This window comes from Sciurus carolinensis, chromosome 8 (assembly GCF_902686445.1).
Source record: "Sciurus carolinensis chromosome 8, mSciCar1.2, whole genome shotgun sequence".
In the NCBI taxonomy this organism is placed as follows: Eukaryota; Metazoa; Chordata; class Mammalia; order Rodentia; family Sciuridae; genus Sciurus; species Sciurus carolinensis.
The window spans coordinates 131,764,360-131,781,243 of record NC_062220.1 but is presented as its reverse complement, the minus strand read 5'-3'; the positions used below and the strand labels follow the sequence as shown (position 1 = coordinate 131,781,243).

The 16,884-nt window shown below is 49.9% G+C and overlaps 1 protein-coding gene across 2 annotated transcripts; it reads right to left on the bottom strand.

Moving 5' to 3' along the window:
• Nucleotides 1-135: 135 nt before the first annotated feature.
• On the bottom strand, nt 136-15,577 carry Tchp (trichoplein keratin filament binding). Of its 2 annotated transcripts, XM_047562542.1 has the most exons (14): nt 15,422-15,577; nt 15,099-15,232; nt 14,485-14,678; nt 13,329-13,539; nt 12,743-12,799; nt 10,954-11,022; nt 10,197-10,370; nt 9,141-9,253; nt 8,907-8,973; nt 6,943-7,115; nt 5,299-5,380; nt 4,213-4,398; nt 3,537-3,680; nt 136-2,677 (listed from the first exon to the last, which is right to left on the bottom strand). In XM_047562542.1, the coding sequence occupies exons 3-14, from the start codon at nt 14,676-14,678 to the stop codon at nt 2,645-2,647; spliced, it is 1,503 nt and encodes a 500-aa protein (XP_047418498.1). In that variant the 5' UTR covers nt 15,099-15,232; nt 15,422-15,577; the 3' UTR covers nt 136-2,644. The 2 variants fall into 2 exon arrangements, with proteins under 2 accessions (XP_047418498.1, XP_047418497.1); XM_047562541.1 differs by lacking the exon at nt 15,099-15,232.
• Between the last annotated feature and the right edge of the window lie 1,307 nt (nt 15,578-16,884).

Genomic DNA, 16,884 nt, shown 5'->3' with positions numbered 1-16,884 from the left:
TAATAACCCAGGTGGTAAAAATTCACTATATCCATTGAGAATTTGATGGTACTGGGTATACTTATTGCACAAATGATCTCCTCGGCCCCATGAGTTGCAGCTGGCTCTCTGCCTGCCAGCGATGTCTGCTCCTCCCCGTGTCCCTTTCCAGCGTCTGTCAGCGTTCTTGCTCAGCTTTGTAACCTGCCCAGACCTAGCACTCAACCATTTCCAGAGAGAATGTGCTGAATGAGGAGCAGAGAAAAAGGTCACTGTTTGAAAAGTGCTGCAAGAACTGTTTCATATCACTAATGGCCTCAGCACCACCTGTATAAAAGGAATCAACCTTCAGCAGAATCTGAAAAATAACCTAAAAGTCTTTATTTCTTTCTTTCTTTACTTAGCAGTGTTAGGGATCAAAGCCAAGGCCTCCGATATGAGAGGTAAGCACTCCACCATTGAGCTACATCCTCAGTCCTAGAATATCATTGATTTTAAGTAGAAAAAGGTACTTTGAAACAATAAAACCAATATACAGTCTTGCATCACATAATGATGTGCATACTCCAGGCAACACAGGAGCCGAGGCGTGTAGCACACTCTACCATCTTAGTATGGGTGAGTACTGTTGGCCAGCAGTGAAACTGAATCCCTGTCACCAGGTGGCACCTGACTACAGATAGCTATAATCACAACCAAAACACGTGTGCCATAAGAGCACAGGAGATGACAGTGGGAAGTCCAATTTACAAAATAAGTATTTTAGTCCTTTAGTGAGGAAATATTTAAATATATTAGGAAGAACCAGTGTGCCAGAATTTTAATGCTAATGAGGAAGATTACTTCCAGGCTTCAAAAATAAAGATTTATTCAGCAAATATCTGAACACCTATTTGCCAGGTATCCTGTCCTTATCAGTTCTGTACTGGAACTCAGCATATGATTGCTCATAATTTTCTGTTGTTCCCAAGGAAATAAGGGGAGAACACACCACTCTGACAAGAAAAATGAACATGACCTATAAAACGATCAGTCACAGAAAATATCCAAACCTGTAGGAGATGTGGGTTAAATCTGTAAAAAGCCATCACTAGCAACCCCCACTGTAGCAATAAATAAGAGCAACAGTCACAAAGCTTGGAAGGGATGCTGTCAAAGTAGTGCTTCGTTTCATGATTAATGAGCATCTGGACGGGGAACAAAGATGAGCAAGCAAGACGCAAGTGGTGCAGTGCGTGCACATTCTAGTCTGGAGAACTCCAAGACTAGAAAACGAAACAGGTTCAGGATGCGGTCTGCAGCTCAAATTGTTTTTACAACATAATGGAAGAAAAAGGTAATGCAGCCCTGAGACTCGAAAACATTTAAATTTTTTTTTAGTTGTCAATGGACCTTTAATTAATTAGTTAATTAATTAATATGCGGTGCTGAGAATCAAACCGAATGCCTCACATGTGCTAGGCAGGTGCTCTACCACTGAGCTACGACTCAGGCCCTCAAAAATATTTTAATAAACTCTGGTTTTTGATAACCATAGAAAAATACCCTATAAGTAGCTATAATTTACTGAGATACGGCAACTTGAATAAATGCCATGAAAACTGAAACCTCAGAAGAAGAGTGTGGATAAATACCAGTCATAAAAATACGGTTATTACTGCAAGGAACTGCAGCTGTTTACAGAGGCAAATCTGCAACGATGTCACATTGATAGGACAGAGGGGACACGTGGGGCTGATCCATGGTTCCCTGTCTGATTGGTTTCTTCAGGTTCAGCCCCTTCCTCTGGGCACAAAAATCCCAGAAGGCTGCAAGAAACTAAAACCTTCCCAAGACCCCAGCAGCCCTGAGGGTCACGGTCCTGCCTTTAAAAGACTAGTCAGTCAGGTGACCTTTTGGGGTCCTTTTTGAGGCTCAGCGACATTCCTGTTGTAATCACTGCCCTGTGTACAGTGTACAGATTTTCTGCGGAAACTCTAACTAAACACTTCCTGAAGCAGGAAAGACTCATTTCTCACCACCTTTCCAGAAAGCATTCAGAGACCATCAGACTGTTGAAAGGTCCTAATTATTCATAGTTCTTTTCTTCCCAAATATAAAAGAAGTGAGCCTTTGGGACACTAAATTAATAAACCTTATAAACTGCACCAAGCCCTGCAAGTTTGTTTTCTCAAAACAACCATTTACGAAATTAAAATATGAGGTTGGAGATGTAGCCAGTGGCGGAGTGCGTGCCTAGCACGTGCAGTGCCCTGGGTTCCATCCCCAGCACTGCAAAGAAAGAGAGCCTTCCCTGTCTCTGGGTAGGCTTCACTGGAGGTTGACAAGGGTGAGACAAGAAACCACATTGCCTGTCATGAAATACAACTTGTGTCTCTTAGTATTGATCTGGAATCTTAAACTATTTATGAATATGTTACAAGAGTACTGTAAACATGAGCTGTAAGAGACCTCTTGGAAGAGAAAGGCAGGAGAGAGCCTCTCACCAGGTTCTGCACACCCACGCCCTGTGAGCTGCCAGGTCCTTCCAGCTGCCCTTGATCATGCACCTGAACATGCAGAGCTGAACTGCCACTGAGCAGAGCCAAACACGGTGACACTGTCTGGCAGCTGCGGATCAATGAACTCAGCACCACTCTTCTCCATGCTTACGGTACCAGCGAAGTTAGTCCCAAGCAATTCTGGGATGTCCGTAAGGCTGAGGAAAGAAAACCGGCATGAGACTGATCAGATCGGCAGTCACTGGAAAACAGGCATTAGCTTCATTTTAATCAAGAGCTGGTTTTTATTTACAGCTGAAAAAGCCTGGCCCTAACCCTTAAAGAGGGCCCTTTTTAACTTACCCTAAGCAACGTGTTCCCGTTCCTGGGCTCTGTGGAACCCTGGTCCTCACTGACCCACGCTCCTTCCTGCACCTCCGAGCCCTCTGCAGAGCAGGGCGCTAACCTAGGGCCTGCTCCAACTCTGCCACACTCAGTTCCAGTTTGCCCATGAAGCAGACAGCCCTCTTTCTTTGCAGCATGGGTCCAGGGCGGTGCACCTTAGAGCACCAGGGGCCTGGGTGGCCCTCGTAAAGGTGGGCAGTGCCCTCCCTTAGTCAGCTCCCACAAAGCAGGTGCTTCCCGGGGTGCCCTCCACAGGAGTCACTCAGTACCGCAAGAGACGGGAAAGAAAGATGCATGGGAGGGAGGGGAGAGGATCAGCCAGAGGGAAGAGGCCAGCAAGCGGCTCCTGGTCACCTGGCTCCACTGAGCAAGTGCAACTTGGCCACACTGCCACCTCTCACCAGCTGTGGCCACAGCTCTTTAGACTGTGTTTTGTCCCCGAACAGGGTGGACAGGCACATGGCTCCCAGTTAAGATCCTGTTGGGCTGTAGCAACAGGGGTCAAAGCAAAATCACCTAGAGGACTGCTGGAGGCCCAACCAAGGACTGAAACAGACCACCAGTCTGCCAGCCAGCCAGTCAAGAGACAAACGAGGAGAGACAGGAAGACCCAGGGACAAAGCAGAGTAGGGACAAGCCCAGGGCTCGGGGCCCACCACCCGGAGCTCCTACCTTGGGCCGGTAGCCCTGCTCAGCCATCATCTTCGCCTCCTGCTGCAACAGAGCGTCCGAGAGCTGCTCTGCCTGCCTGGCCCCCTCCTCTTCCTCCTCTGCCTGCTGGTCCGCTTCCCACGCCTGCAGCTGGCGCTCTGCCACCTGGGCACCAAGAACAAAGTCACTGGAGGAAAGGTCCATGGGTCTCCCCTGCCTGAGTGGGAGAGGCCTGTGGTCCACCCACTGCAGATCAGAGCCAAGGGACAGTGATGGCAAATGCCATTAAAAGGCAACGGGATTTAGGGGGCTGGAAAGAGCCATCGTGTGGTGCCATGGACCTGGTGAAAAGCGCTGCATGTGGCCACGTGTTCGGGAGAACGTTCTGTGTCACACATCAATGCTGAGCAGAGACCTGTAGCCATTAAACCAGCTGCTTCCAGATGCACACGGCATAAAGAAACAGGGAGGTCACCTGGCACCCACTAGAGATGAGGACCTGGAGTGGAGTCTGAACCACAGACCGCCAGGCTCCTGCTGGAACTGAACATGGCACTCGCTCTCAGTGAGCAGGCAAGGGACTGAGTCCAGAGTTTCTAAATTCTATCCCAGGGATGCCAGAACCCAAGCAGGGCCTGCTGCCTCCAGGCTCCTGTCCCCCTCGCAGAGGCTGCCACGCCCTCAAACTCAGCCCCACCTGGGCTGCCAACTCCTGCTTCCTGGCTGACTTCAGTTCTTCACTCTCCTCCTTGGCACGGCGAGCCGACTCCCTTGCCTCCTCGAGATTCTGAATGAGCTGCTCCCTGTGTCTCAGGGATTCCTCTTGTGCCCGTCTGTTCTGTTCAATCTTTTCTTGTATCTGCTGTTGCCTCCCCGTCAGAACCTAGCCTCAGGAGAGGAAGAGGAGGATTCGGATCTACACACCTGTCCTACAAGCCCTGCACAGGCTGCACAGGCTGATCCTCAGACTCAGGCCTGTACACAGCTGGAGGAAGCCCAGCCACAATTCAGCCCGACTGATCCTGGCCGTGCTTGCCGGGTACAGGGGGCATTTCCCACTCTCTCCCAACACCCTATGCAGGCTGCACATTATGGAGGGGCAGCTTGGTGCCAAAGACGTTCGAAGGAGTCAGTGGAGCCCTTCCTGCAGCCAGAACGCCCACAAGAGGGGATGGAAAAGCCAACTATGGAAACTCATGGTGACGCCGTGAACATGGTGTTTACCAAGATGGGCTAGTGTATCAACATGCTGGACATCAGCCAGCGCGGTGGTGCACGCCTGTAATTCCAGCAGCTCGGGAGGCTGAGGCAGGAGGATCACGAGTTCAAAGCCAGCCTCAGCAAAAGTGAGGTGCTCAGCAACTCGGTGAGACCCTGTCTCTAAATAAAAGGCAAAATAGGGCTGGGGATGTGGCTCAGGGGTCAAGTGCCCCTGAGTTCAAACCCCAGTACAAAAAAGAAAAAGCTGGAAATCAAATTGCACAGTATTTAAAAAAAAAAAAAAAAAGAAGTCTGTCTGAAAGACGCCGTGCACAGAAACAGAAGCGTAGAGTAGTCAGGCCGCTGTGGCTGCGGAGGTGGGGCTCTGCCCAGACTTTTCACTCACGCTTTTCTGTCCTCCTCGATTTCTAATAAGCTTGTATTACTTTTACAATGATTTTTAAAGCCCACTTAAAATAACCAGAGACTGTTCCCAGAACATGTGGCAGGAGCATTACATGACGCCTACTCCAGACATCTGCCAGGACCGGTGGCCGGCCGAGCCCCTCACGCCTGGGATTACCTCGTTCATCAGTCTGTCCCGCGCGCTCCGCTCTCGGGCCCACTCTGCTTCCCTCTTTTCCCACATCTCTTTGGCCTCCTCCCTGGGCAAACACAAGCGGACGACAGATGCAGGGGTGAAGGAGAGGACAGACAGGGCCACAAAGCACACCTCGCCTGCGGGGCCAACTTTCAAGTGAACTCATCCTCGCAAGCTCCTGAAAGACTACAAGCGAGGACAGACTCACAGGAAGTACTATTAGAATGCGTATCTTAGAGGATCTTTTATTTTTCTTTATTTATCACTGAGCTATATCCCCAATCCTTTCTGAGATAGGGCCTCACAAGTTGCTTGACTTTGTGATCCTCCTGCCTCAACCTCCCCAGTAGCTGGGAATTCAGCTGTGCTCCAGTGCGCCTGGCTTTAAGTTTCCTTTCTATACCGCACGTCCTTACAGAAAGCACTAGTGCCGACCTGCACTGCAGCCACTGAATAGATGAACAAATCGTCAGGACACAGAGGGGGACAGCACCACTTTGCCCAAGCCCTGGACACTCCACCTGGGGTTCAGCTGGCTCATCCTGGGGCAGGCAAATGACCTCCTCTAGTCTCTGTGTCCCATACACCTACAACTTAGCCAGATGTTAGGATCCAGGAACAGGAGGACTATAAAGCACCTAGCACAGCGTCTGGCACCCAGGAAGTGCTCAATGTAGATTGCATATTATTAAATATTTCAATTTACTAGCTTAATTTTTAGGCTTCAAAGCCAGGTATGTAAGTGTACACCGATAGTCCCAGCTATTGGGAGGCTGAGAAAGGAGGACTGCTTGAGCCCAGTAGTTTGAAACTAATCTAGGCAACACAGCAAGACCTCATCTCAAGACAGATGTGTGTGTGTACAGGTGTATTCACATGTATATATGTACATACATCTACATAAATGACTCATGCATAATGCATGACATGTAGCACATATGATGCATTATACATACACACACACACACAAGCCACAGGCCCATTTTGATAGACCCAAGAAGCATTCCACATTTCCATAATTTGTAAAAATTTCCTTTCAAGTTGCTAAGATTTAAAATGAACACATCATTGCTCTAAATCATAGTAATTTCCACCTTGAAAAGCTCAAGGAAAAACACGTCCACACGTCAAGTCCCTTAGCAGACACGCTCCCTGAGCATGGCCAAGTTAACACGGGCAAATGTTTCAGTGAAGAAGGTGGAGGCAGGCGCACAATGGCACACACACCCCTGAAATCCCAGCAATTCAGGAGGCAGAGGCGGGAGGATCACAAGTTGGAGGCCAGCCTGGGCAACTTAACAAGTGCATCGCAAAATAAAAAGTGAAAAGGGCCAGGAGTGCAGCCCGGCAGTACGGCACCAGGGTTCATTCCCAGTCACACGCACGGCGCAGAGGTGGCGGGGCTGGGCTGTAGCTCAGTGGTAGCGCTTGCCTAGCACTTGTGAGGCCTTGGATTGGATCCTCAGCACCACATAAAATAGATAAAGAAAGGCATTGTGTCCATGTATAACTAAAAAAAATTAAAAACAAGCAATCAAAGGTGGCCCCTTTGGTGACCTAAGGGACATTTCAAGATACCAGAGCAGAGAGCAGGAGCATCAAGCCCTGGCAGGTACCACCTCTCACCTCAACAGCGCCTGCAGCTCTGCCTCCCGTGTCCTCTCCAGCTGCAGCTGCTCCTCGATGACCTGCTTCATCCAGGCGACGTCCGCCAGAGCCTGCTCCCGCCTGGTCAGGTGCATGCGCTGGGCTGTGTCCTCCTCCTCCAGGAGTGACTGCAGGATCCGCTTGTCTGCCTCCTAGGAAGCAGGGTGCAGCCAATGGGCGGCTGGCCAGAGCCCTGTGCAGTCACGTGAGCTCTGCCCTACAGGGCAGCCGCCCGCCCGCCCCTTCGCACAGGCTGCCATGAGCAGCCGGGACCTCCACATTCTCAAGATGGAGGAGGGACAACGGTGGGCTGTTTCCAGAAGAGGTCAGGGATGCTCAGGCAGGGATGGCTCAGACCCTGCGTGGCTCCCTGAGCAGCTGTGCACAATAGGTCATCCTCCCAGGGCCCGCGGGTCCTTCCTGGATCTGCTCTTACCTCAGAGCTGCAGAGCCCTGCGCCCATTCTTTGTGCATCTGCCACTGCAGTTCATGTTCTCAGAAGTGGGACAGCTGCCTAAGGGAGAGACCCTCCCCACCACCCTGGGCCACCACAAGCCTCGGACGTATGACGTCACAGCTTTTTAAAGAACAGTTTGGCAGCAATTCTACTTTTAAAATTAGACGACAGTGACAGGAACACCAAGAAGTGTGGCCGCATCACTCCCGCAACGTTATGTGGGAGGGAAGAGCCAGGAAGGACCAGACCCAGCAAAGGGAAGCAGCGCGGGAGATGCGAACGGGAGGAGAGCGCCAGGGCCACAGGGGCCTACGTCCAACCATCGGCCAGAGTGGGCAGGCGGGTCCAGCAAGGGTTTACGCCTGGCTCCTGAGGGGGTAGCAACACTGAGCAGCTCAAAAAAGAAGCCAAGCTCAATCTAAACCTAGTGATGGTAAGTACTATGGAAAATGCTAAAGGCTGCAGCTTCAATTGCTGCAAAAGAGCCAAAGGAAAAACACCCACCTCTTTATAGGTGTGTGCACGTAAATATATCTAGACAAATATGCTCCAAAGCAGACGTCTCAAGGGAGGGGAAGAGCAAGGAGGAGTCTTTACGCTGCTTGAATTTTTTGATGCTGTTGTTTTAAGTACGTTTTATTGAAATATAATTATTTATTTATTTATATTTTTATTTTTGGTATTGAGAATTGACCAGGCACACTTTACCACTGAGCCACATCCCAACCCTTTTTAATTTTCCATTTTGAGATAGGGCCTCACTAAGTTGTTGAGGCTGGTCTCAAACTTGTGATCCTCCTGCCTCAGCCTCCTGAGTAGCTGGGATTACAGGTGTGTGCCACCAAGCACAGTCCTTGAAATACAATTTATGTTTTGATACATATGTATGTTGTTAAATAATTACTACAATAAGCTTATTAACACACCTAACCTCACAATTACCTTTTCCTCTGGTGAGAAGGCTACTTTCTTAGCAATTTTTTTTTCTAGTGGTCCTAGGAACTGAATGTAGGGCTTCATGCATGTCAACATGTGCCCTACCTCCGAGCTACTCACTGGCCCTCACATTTCAAATACATACCACAGTATTATTAGCTCTAATTCCCAAACTGTACATTAGATCCCCAGACTTATTTTATAAGTGGAGTCAGGCATGCTGGCACACGCACCTAATCTCAGGAGACTCGGGAGGCTGAGGCAAGAGGATCACATCTGAAACCAGTCTGGGCAAGACCCTGTCTCCAAAAAAAATAAACAAAGGACTAGGGCTATAGCTCAATGATAGAGCACCGCTGGGTTCAATCCCCAGTACTGCAGAAAGGAAAAAAAACTAAACTGGAAGTACACACCCTTGACCAGTATCTCCCCATTTCCCAGCCCCCTTTTTTTTTTTAAATTCTTATGAGAATGCAAGTGTCTACTGAGCAGTGGAAGATGTTTTTCAAAAGAAGATGGAAAAAATGCCAAGACGCCCATTCAGACTCACCAGTTCCTCTTTGATCTGCTGGGTGCGTCTGTTGAGCTGTGCATTATACTGATGTCTCAAAAAACGCCTGAAATGGAGCAAACCACGGGCTGCCCTTAGGACCTTGCAAAGAATTAAATGGAGAAGAGACAACTGCTCACTCCAGGCAACAGCCTCTAGTGGGTGGAGAGGATGGGTTCCAGGGACCCCCATGCAATCTGCCCCCTGGACAGAGTGGGAGTTCCCCACACACACCCCAGCTCTGCCTTCCGCCGGAAGGCCGCCATCTGCTTCCTCTCTTCCTCCAGTCTCTCCAGCTCCCACCGCTGCTTCAAAAGATTCTCCTGCTCCTTCTTCAGTTTGGTTGCCTGCAGTGTTAAGGGTAAACCCAGGGAGGTCATGGCAGGCAGGTCTTCCCCAAGTCCTCATCTCCATTTCTGGCAGGGACTACATGAGCATGGTGGCCACCCTGCTGCTCCCCATCCCTCCTCCTCGGAGGCTCAGCCCTTTTCTCAGTTTAACTTGTTCGTTGGTTCCATCCCAACTGAGTGAGTCACTTCCTGTGAGGGTCTTTCCTGGCCCCTTGAACTTCCTGTGCTGGTTCACACTCTCTGTACCTTAACAGCTGTCTTCCCACCTGACACAGCAGCCATGGGAGGCCAGGAGCGAGGACCTTGCTCAGGCTCTGCTCTGGCATCCAGAATTCATGGTGGGCACTAGGAATCTAGTTATTAAAACATTCAGGCAGGGAAAACGAAGAGGACAGGAGGTCAAAGGAGGTGGGGCCTCCCTGCATCTGAATGGGAAGATCCAGCCCTCGCAGGGAATCTCAGCACAGTATCTTCAAAAGCCAGCCTCCTGGGCTGGGGAGATAGCTCAGCTGGTAGAGTGCTTGCTTCACAAGCATAAGGCCCTGAGTTCGATTCCCCAGGACCAGGGGGGGAAAAAAAAAAAAAAAGTCAGCCTCCTGGACCACAAATCCCTGAAAGCCAAAGCCTACCAGTGGAAAGCTGGGTGCTAGATCATCCAACAAACTCTCATCTGCAAAGTACAATGCAGAATCCACATTCTGAGAATCTCAGATTGCTACACGCCCCCAAGAGGACAGGCATTATCTCTGGAAGGTTAATGTTCTAGAATCTAGGCAGGCGACCTCAGCGTGGAGAACCACGGATGGGAGTACACAGGAGGGAGAACCCGCCTGTGGGGCGCTGCCTGGAATCGCCACCCCTCATCTGGCGAGGCCGGTTCACAGGCCCACTGTAGGCTCACCAGCAGTGCAGAGGCCCTGGTGGCAGGAGGCGGACTCACCTCCATCTCCTTCAGCTTCAGCTCCTCCATCTGCTGCAGCAGCGCCTCGGCCTGCAGCTTGTCCTCCAGACGCCTTCGCTCCTCCTCGGCTCTCAGCCGTTCCATCGCTTCCCTTCGAGCTGTTTCGTATTCATTTTCGTATCGTCTCTTCTCTTGCTCTTTGGTGGCTTCTTGCTGTAAGAAGCCATGTGAACCTGAGAGTCAACATTTGTGACCTGCAGTCAGCAAAGACCCAGCCCCTTGGGGCTGTATCATGCAAATTTTATCAAAACAAACTCCAGCAACAGCAATAAAAAATGTCTTTAAAGACACATGTGCCACCTACCACCCACTGGCCCTGATCACGTGGCCTTACCATGTCCCAAATGACCACCTAAGATCCTAGGATGTGTAAGAGCAGACATTCAGTTGTAACTGTGATGTGAACTGAGAGGGAGACTGCACCCTGACTGGAGTCAACAACATGGAAGATAGCTGGGTGTGGTGGCCCACGCCTGTAATCCCAGGGGCTAGGGAGGCTGAGGCAGGAGGATCGTAAGTTCAAAGCCAGCCTCAGCAACTTAGTGAGGCCCTATTTCTAAATAAAATATGAAAAAGGGCTGGGGATGTGGCTCACTGGTTAAATGCCCCTGGGTAAAATTCCCAGTAACCCCCGCCAAAAAAAACAAAAATACATCAAAAATAGGAAAGAAATCCAGAGATATGAAGACAGTCTCAATCGCCACATAAGTGACTATTTCCAGAGTCACATACATACCTGTTTTTTTTCTTCTTTCTGCGTTTCCCAAGAGTTTATCACATGCTTCTTGTGAAGTTCCAACTCAATCTGAAGACAAGAAGGGGACAATATTAATTTCCTCATTGGCTCACGTGACACATACCACAGCTGGGAACATTTTTGCTACCTTCAATGACACCCACTGGAACATGATTATGACTTCCGTCTATGAGGCCTGGAGTGGCTCAGTAGAGGGTGCAAGGTGACTGTGAAAAAGGCTGAATGCTAGTCACGTAGAAACCCAAAGGACCAGGTGCTTCTAACCAAACTCCAGCATTGGAACAAATAACAGAAACTTCTGTCAGTAGGGCAGAGAAGGAAGCAAGCCAGCGAACGCTGAAGTGGAAACACAATTTCAAAAGCCACCACTGGTTGGTCTAAATTTTCCTGAGAGACAGCTGGACAGGGACAGACCTTAGGAGCCAACCGTGAGCTTGGCTCCCCAAAACCTCCTCTGCAAAGAAGTAGCGGTGAAAACATGCGCTGTAACAAGCAGTTCCAGCAAGTCTAGGGTTATCAGTAGGAGATATGGGCTTACAGAATCTTCTGGATTAGAAAAGGAATTGTGACACTGGCCAAAAGCTTTTGTTTGGAAATTATTTAAAATATTTAAATTTTCCTCCCCACCAACATTGTGAACATTTGTGATTAACTTGAATGTTGCCAATAACTTTTCCAAGTAAATGACTCTGATCACCCACCCAAGCTGACATGGCCAGGACAGAAGTCCTCTCACAGGTTAATGCTGACCACACAATACTCAAAAGCACTTAGATGCTCCATCACTTCGCAACTGACAACTGCTAAGTGTAACTACAAATAAGGAAACAGGACCAAATGTTAAGTTGAAGTAAATGAATGATATTGTTTATCACTGGGATTAACTTCCTTCAGTCAGTCTCAGCTGAATGACGCCACCAAGCCAAGACACCACCTTTCTCCCTGAGATCCGGTCCTGCAGATGGATCCACCTGTCTCATGCCATCCCAGTTCAGGCCTGCAGCATCTCCCAGCTGGGCTGCTGCCACGACCCCTTCACTGACACAACCTCCTCTGGCCCGCCTCCAGGTTACTGGCCTTGGTAAAGCAGGCTGGCTGTCCCCCAGGGCCTCCAGGGGAAGGTACACAATGCCTTCCAAGTCCTGGCTCTGTCTGCCTTGCCAGCCTCATCTCTTGGGGCTCCCCCTCCTCATGTGATGTCCCAGCCTCCTGCAGCTCCCTGGACTCCCTGTTCTCATAACTCAGGCCAGAGTCCAGCCATCACCTTTACTGGAAGGTCCTTGCCTCACATCTCTACTGTCAAGTTAGAACCCTCCCCCTACTAATTCCTCTAGGATGCCACCTCAACTCCTGAATTGGGGCACTCCACACCCACCTGCCCAGTTCCCTGCAGCCTGCACTGAACAAGCTGCCCACTGGTTCCCCCACTGGTTGGCAAGCTCCTTAAGAGCAAGGACCACACCCCAAGCAGCAGACCACCCAGCAGTGCTTAATAAACACGTGTTGAAACTACGGAGTGGGGCTGGGGAGATAGCTCAGTCGGTAGAGTGCTTGCCTTGCATGCACAAGGCCCTGGGTTCGATCCCCAGCACCCCAAAAAAAAAAAAAAAATTACGGAGTGAACTGCTTATCTGCACCAGGTTTTCTGCCTGGTGCTCCTTTTAGGTAGCTGGAGATTCCCTGTTTCAACCCAGCAAAAGATGCATGGTAAAAAAATTGAAAAATCTGGAATCATGATTTTATCTACTCAGGGAAATCAATGGATTACCTCTCGAAGTTTTGGGTTGTTCTTTTTCCAGTGTTCATACAAAAGCTGTTCAGCGATCTATTAAGAGAACACAAAAGGGGAAGCCTGATGTTGCTTTTCAAATCCATTCACATTTCAAATGACACATAGTGAAAGTCAGCTCCGACCAAGATGTCCTCCCACTTGTATGTTGTTACGGCACCCATCATTCAAATCCACCCAACTTGCACCCACAGCGCTGGGAGCCAGGCACCTAAGCAGAGGGGATGGCAATGACAAAGGACACTGACGACAGTGATGAAGGGGGCCAGAATCTGATGCTACCACAGGCTAGAGACAGACTGCGGCTCACCACTCCACAACTGCTTTGGAAGATAAAATACACCCGTCCCAGACCTTTGTGGAACCACAGAACTGGAATAAGGAAAGGGCATCAGCTGTCATCATTTAAGGGGCTTGCACAAGGGCCGGGAAGCACTCTTCCAGGCTGGCTCTGGAGCTAACTGGCATCTCATCAGACCAGAGCTCCCAGGAGTGACCCCATGTCACTACACTGAGAGGTGGGAATGCTCCTACCGCGCAGCCTCCTAAAGGCGATGACAGTTACCAGTTTCCTTTGCTCCTCTCGGGCAGATTTCAGACTCCCATGCTGCTCCCGGATTCTTCGTTCCCGCAAGTTCATGCTCAGCCTCAGCTCCTGCAGTTCCCTGGCCAGCAGGTCCTGTTCCTCCAGCATAAGCTGCCTGAGTCTCTCCCGACGAGCTTCCAGACTCTTCCTCTTCTCCTCCTTCATCCTCTCTCGCTGGTAGGCGTGCATGCTGGGTAAGGAGCCCATGCCACATCAGTTGTGCTACAGCCACAGGTGGCATGCTCTGCTCCACCATGGGATGAGAGACTGAGGCACACACAGCCATGACACAGGAAGGTGTTCCCAGCCAAGGGGGAGAGAGTAGTCACAGGACAGTATGCATATCAGAAAGTTTTGTTTTTGCAAAAAGTAACATCATGGCCATGTGATAGTAGTAGTAGCTAATTTTTTGATCAATTACTATGTTCCCAGTATTATACACATGGGTAGTTTTATAACACTTATCACTTGAGTCCTACGAAGTAGGTTTGGTTTGGATCTTACTTTAATGATAACTAGCCAGGCATGGAGGAGTACACCTGTAATTCTAGCCACTTGGAAAGTTGAAGCAGGAGGATCTCAAATTTGAGGCCAGCCTGGGCAACTTAGTAAGACCCAGTCTCCAAATAACTAAATAAAATGCTGATGAGGAAACTGAAGCACACTCATGCAAAGATGACACAGTGGCTTTCTGAGGTCTGACTCTTAAATCCTATGCTTTCAACCTCCATGTTTTTACATGTATTCTATAGAAATGAGCTGTGTGTCTGTGTATGTATTTAAACACAAAAGGGGAAAAAATATGGAAAGATATGTATCAGACTGTTGACTGTGGTTCTCACTGGGGATGTGGGTTACAAGGACAATTCCAGATTCTACCATATCCATTTCTAGATCATTTTATCTTTTTCAGTGTAAATGTATTACCTCACTGCCAATCTTTTTTTTTTTTTCTTTTTTTTCCCCCAGTTTCCAGCTTGAAAAACATTACCACGTGGGTAATCAATCCATGCTATCTGGCAAACCTCAAGAGAACATGCCATCAAACCATACTCCCCTGGCCCTTCAGGTTATATCCCCTGACCAATAAGTGCCACCCCCACCTCCATCCAACTGCAGTCACCAGAACAATTACCTCCGCAGGTAGGAGGCTTCGGAGCTCCATTCTGCCTGTTTAGAGCAGCAGATGTCAGACATCTGGAAGTAATGGCTGTTCTGGTCCCACTGCTGCCGAAGCCGGGCTTCTTGCTCTCTTTGTCGCTGTCGTGCTGCCTGCTGACCCAGAAGCCTCCGGCTGCACCAGTAGGAGGGCAGCGTGGGGAGCGCCATCTGTGGGGAACAGCAATGGCAAGAAAATGAGCCAGCTGCACAGGGACCAGCGTGCCTCGCCTCTGGTAGAGCCCAGGAAGAGCCGACCTGGGTGTGGCACCTGCGAGTATTTTGGGGTACTAAGTGGGACGGAGGAAGAAACTGAGATGCATGGAGGAATCCTGTTGCCTGGCACCAATGCTGGAGCCTTAAGAGCAAAGGGTAGTCTCTAGTGACCATTCCTCCTGACCCAAGAGCTGCCCTCACATGCAGGGTCTACGCAGAGCTTGGACAGGAAGGGGCGAATTGTGCGGAGGCCTAGATTCACGCCAAGTTCGTCCTCCAGGTGTTAGGGGCACATAATCTTCGTTTATGGGCCAAAGGTAGCCTGCAGGCTACCCGTGTGTGGCCTGTCCCGAGACCGGGGCAGGTTTCACATACTTTTTCTTTGTCCTGTAAAGCCGCCTGCGGATAAACCTTTGCACCAGGAGTCAAAAGCTTAAGATTCCAGGCCACCAAGCCGGGCTGCTCCCCTTAACAAGCCGCATCCCTCTCTGCGCCTCCAACATCCATATCTAACAAAAGGAGTTCCAGAGCAAAGCGTCAGACCCAGCGCGCCAGCAGCAGAGTGAGGACCGGCCTCCAGGCACCCGGGGCTCGCGTCCGGATTCCCGCCCCGGTTCCCGCCCGCACGGGGCCGCCCGCGGAGGGTCCCGCGGGCCCCGGCCCTAAAGCGGGCTCCCCGGGACGGGCTCCCGACTCACGTTTTCCTGTGCCCCAAAGTTTCCGAAGAGTCACCCGGCCCGAGCTCCCACATGCCCCGACGAGGCCCAGCCAGTTCCGAGGCTTCCTTCCCAGCCCGCGCTGCAGCAATGCCGGCCGTTTCCCGGCTCGTTGCCTGGGTAACGGACTGGACAACGGAACGCCAAGAGGGCCAAGCCACCTCCGCGCGGTATTGGACGCGCGAAGAAAAAGGAGACTGGGTTTTTCTTCTGGCGCCTCTTCGTGGTGGGCGGGAGATAAACAGCAAACCTCGTTAGTCCTCCAAGCCGGTCTCATTTCACAAAATCCAGCATACTATATACCTCGGTGGGATGAAAGTGAAGGGGAGCATGCAGAAATCAAGGTGATAAGATAGCAGAGGAGAATATGGCAGCGGTCCTCAAAGCTAGGTGTGGTGGGGCACGTCAGTACACCTCCCAGCGACCAATGAGGCTGAGGCAGGAGGAACACAAGTTCAAGGCCAGCCTCCACAGTTTAGAGACTCCCCTGTCTCAAAATAAAAAATAAAAAAGGGTAGAGGGTATAGCTCAGTGGTAGAATAGCCCTGGATTCAATCCCCAGTACTGAAAAAAAGTAAGTTTGACAGTGGTCCTTAAATATGGCTGTCCAGGGAGCGTCTAAAAATCGAAACGCCCAAGCAAATCCCATCAGGCTCTCTGAGGATGTCGGTGTTGTTCAGAGTTCCCCAGGTGTATTCAATATGCAGCTGGAATGAAGAACTGCCAGCCTAAAGGTTACAAGTTATTGGTAACTTTCTCTTGTAGCCTTAGACTGGTGGTAGGTTCGGGAGTTTTCATTCTATTCTTATGCTTCCTATGTTTTATAACTCCCATGGGTTATTTTAGGTAGCAACTATTCCATTAAAAAGAAAAGAAAGTAGGATTGGGGATGTAGTTCAGTGGTAGAACACGGGCTTATCATGCTCAAGGTCCTGAGTTCAATCCCCAACACCAAAAAATAAGAAGAAAAATATTCACTGTCCTTTTTCTTTCAATTTCTACTTTTCTTTTCTTTTTTCTTTTTTTTTTTTTTTTTCTTGCCCTCATCCTCCATTCCTTTATTCACTTCTCTGTTTTTCCTAGAGGAAGTATAACACCCTATTTAACATCAGGGCCTCACAGTCAGAATGCCCAGGTTCCAACTCACACCTTGCTAGTCGTATGGTCTTGGACAGTCCTCATTCTCTCTATCCTCAGCTTCCCTGTCTCTGGGATGAGAATAGCAATCGTGCTGCTTTCTGGGTAGCCCCGCGGAGAGTAAGTGAAGATTAAAGCGGAGCACTCACAGGATCAGACTAACGGGCACACAAACAGAAGCCCCGGTCACGCCTCCCTCTAGTTGGCAGAGATTTCCTCAGGAGCTGCCCTGCTCTGTGCACAAGAATCCCCAAGGTCGCCCTGCCCCTTGGCCAAGCACATGGTCATTCTCACATGTTGTATCCCCA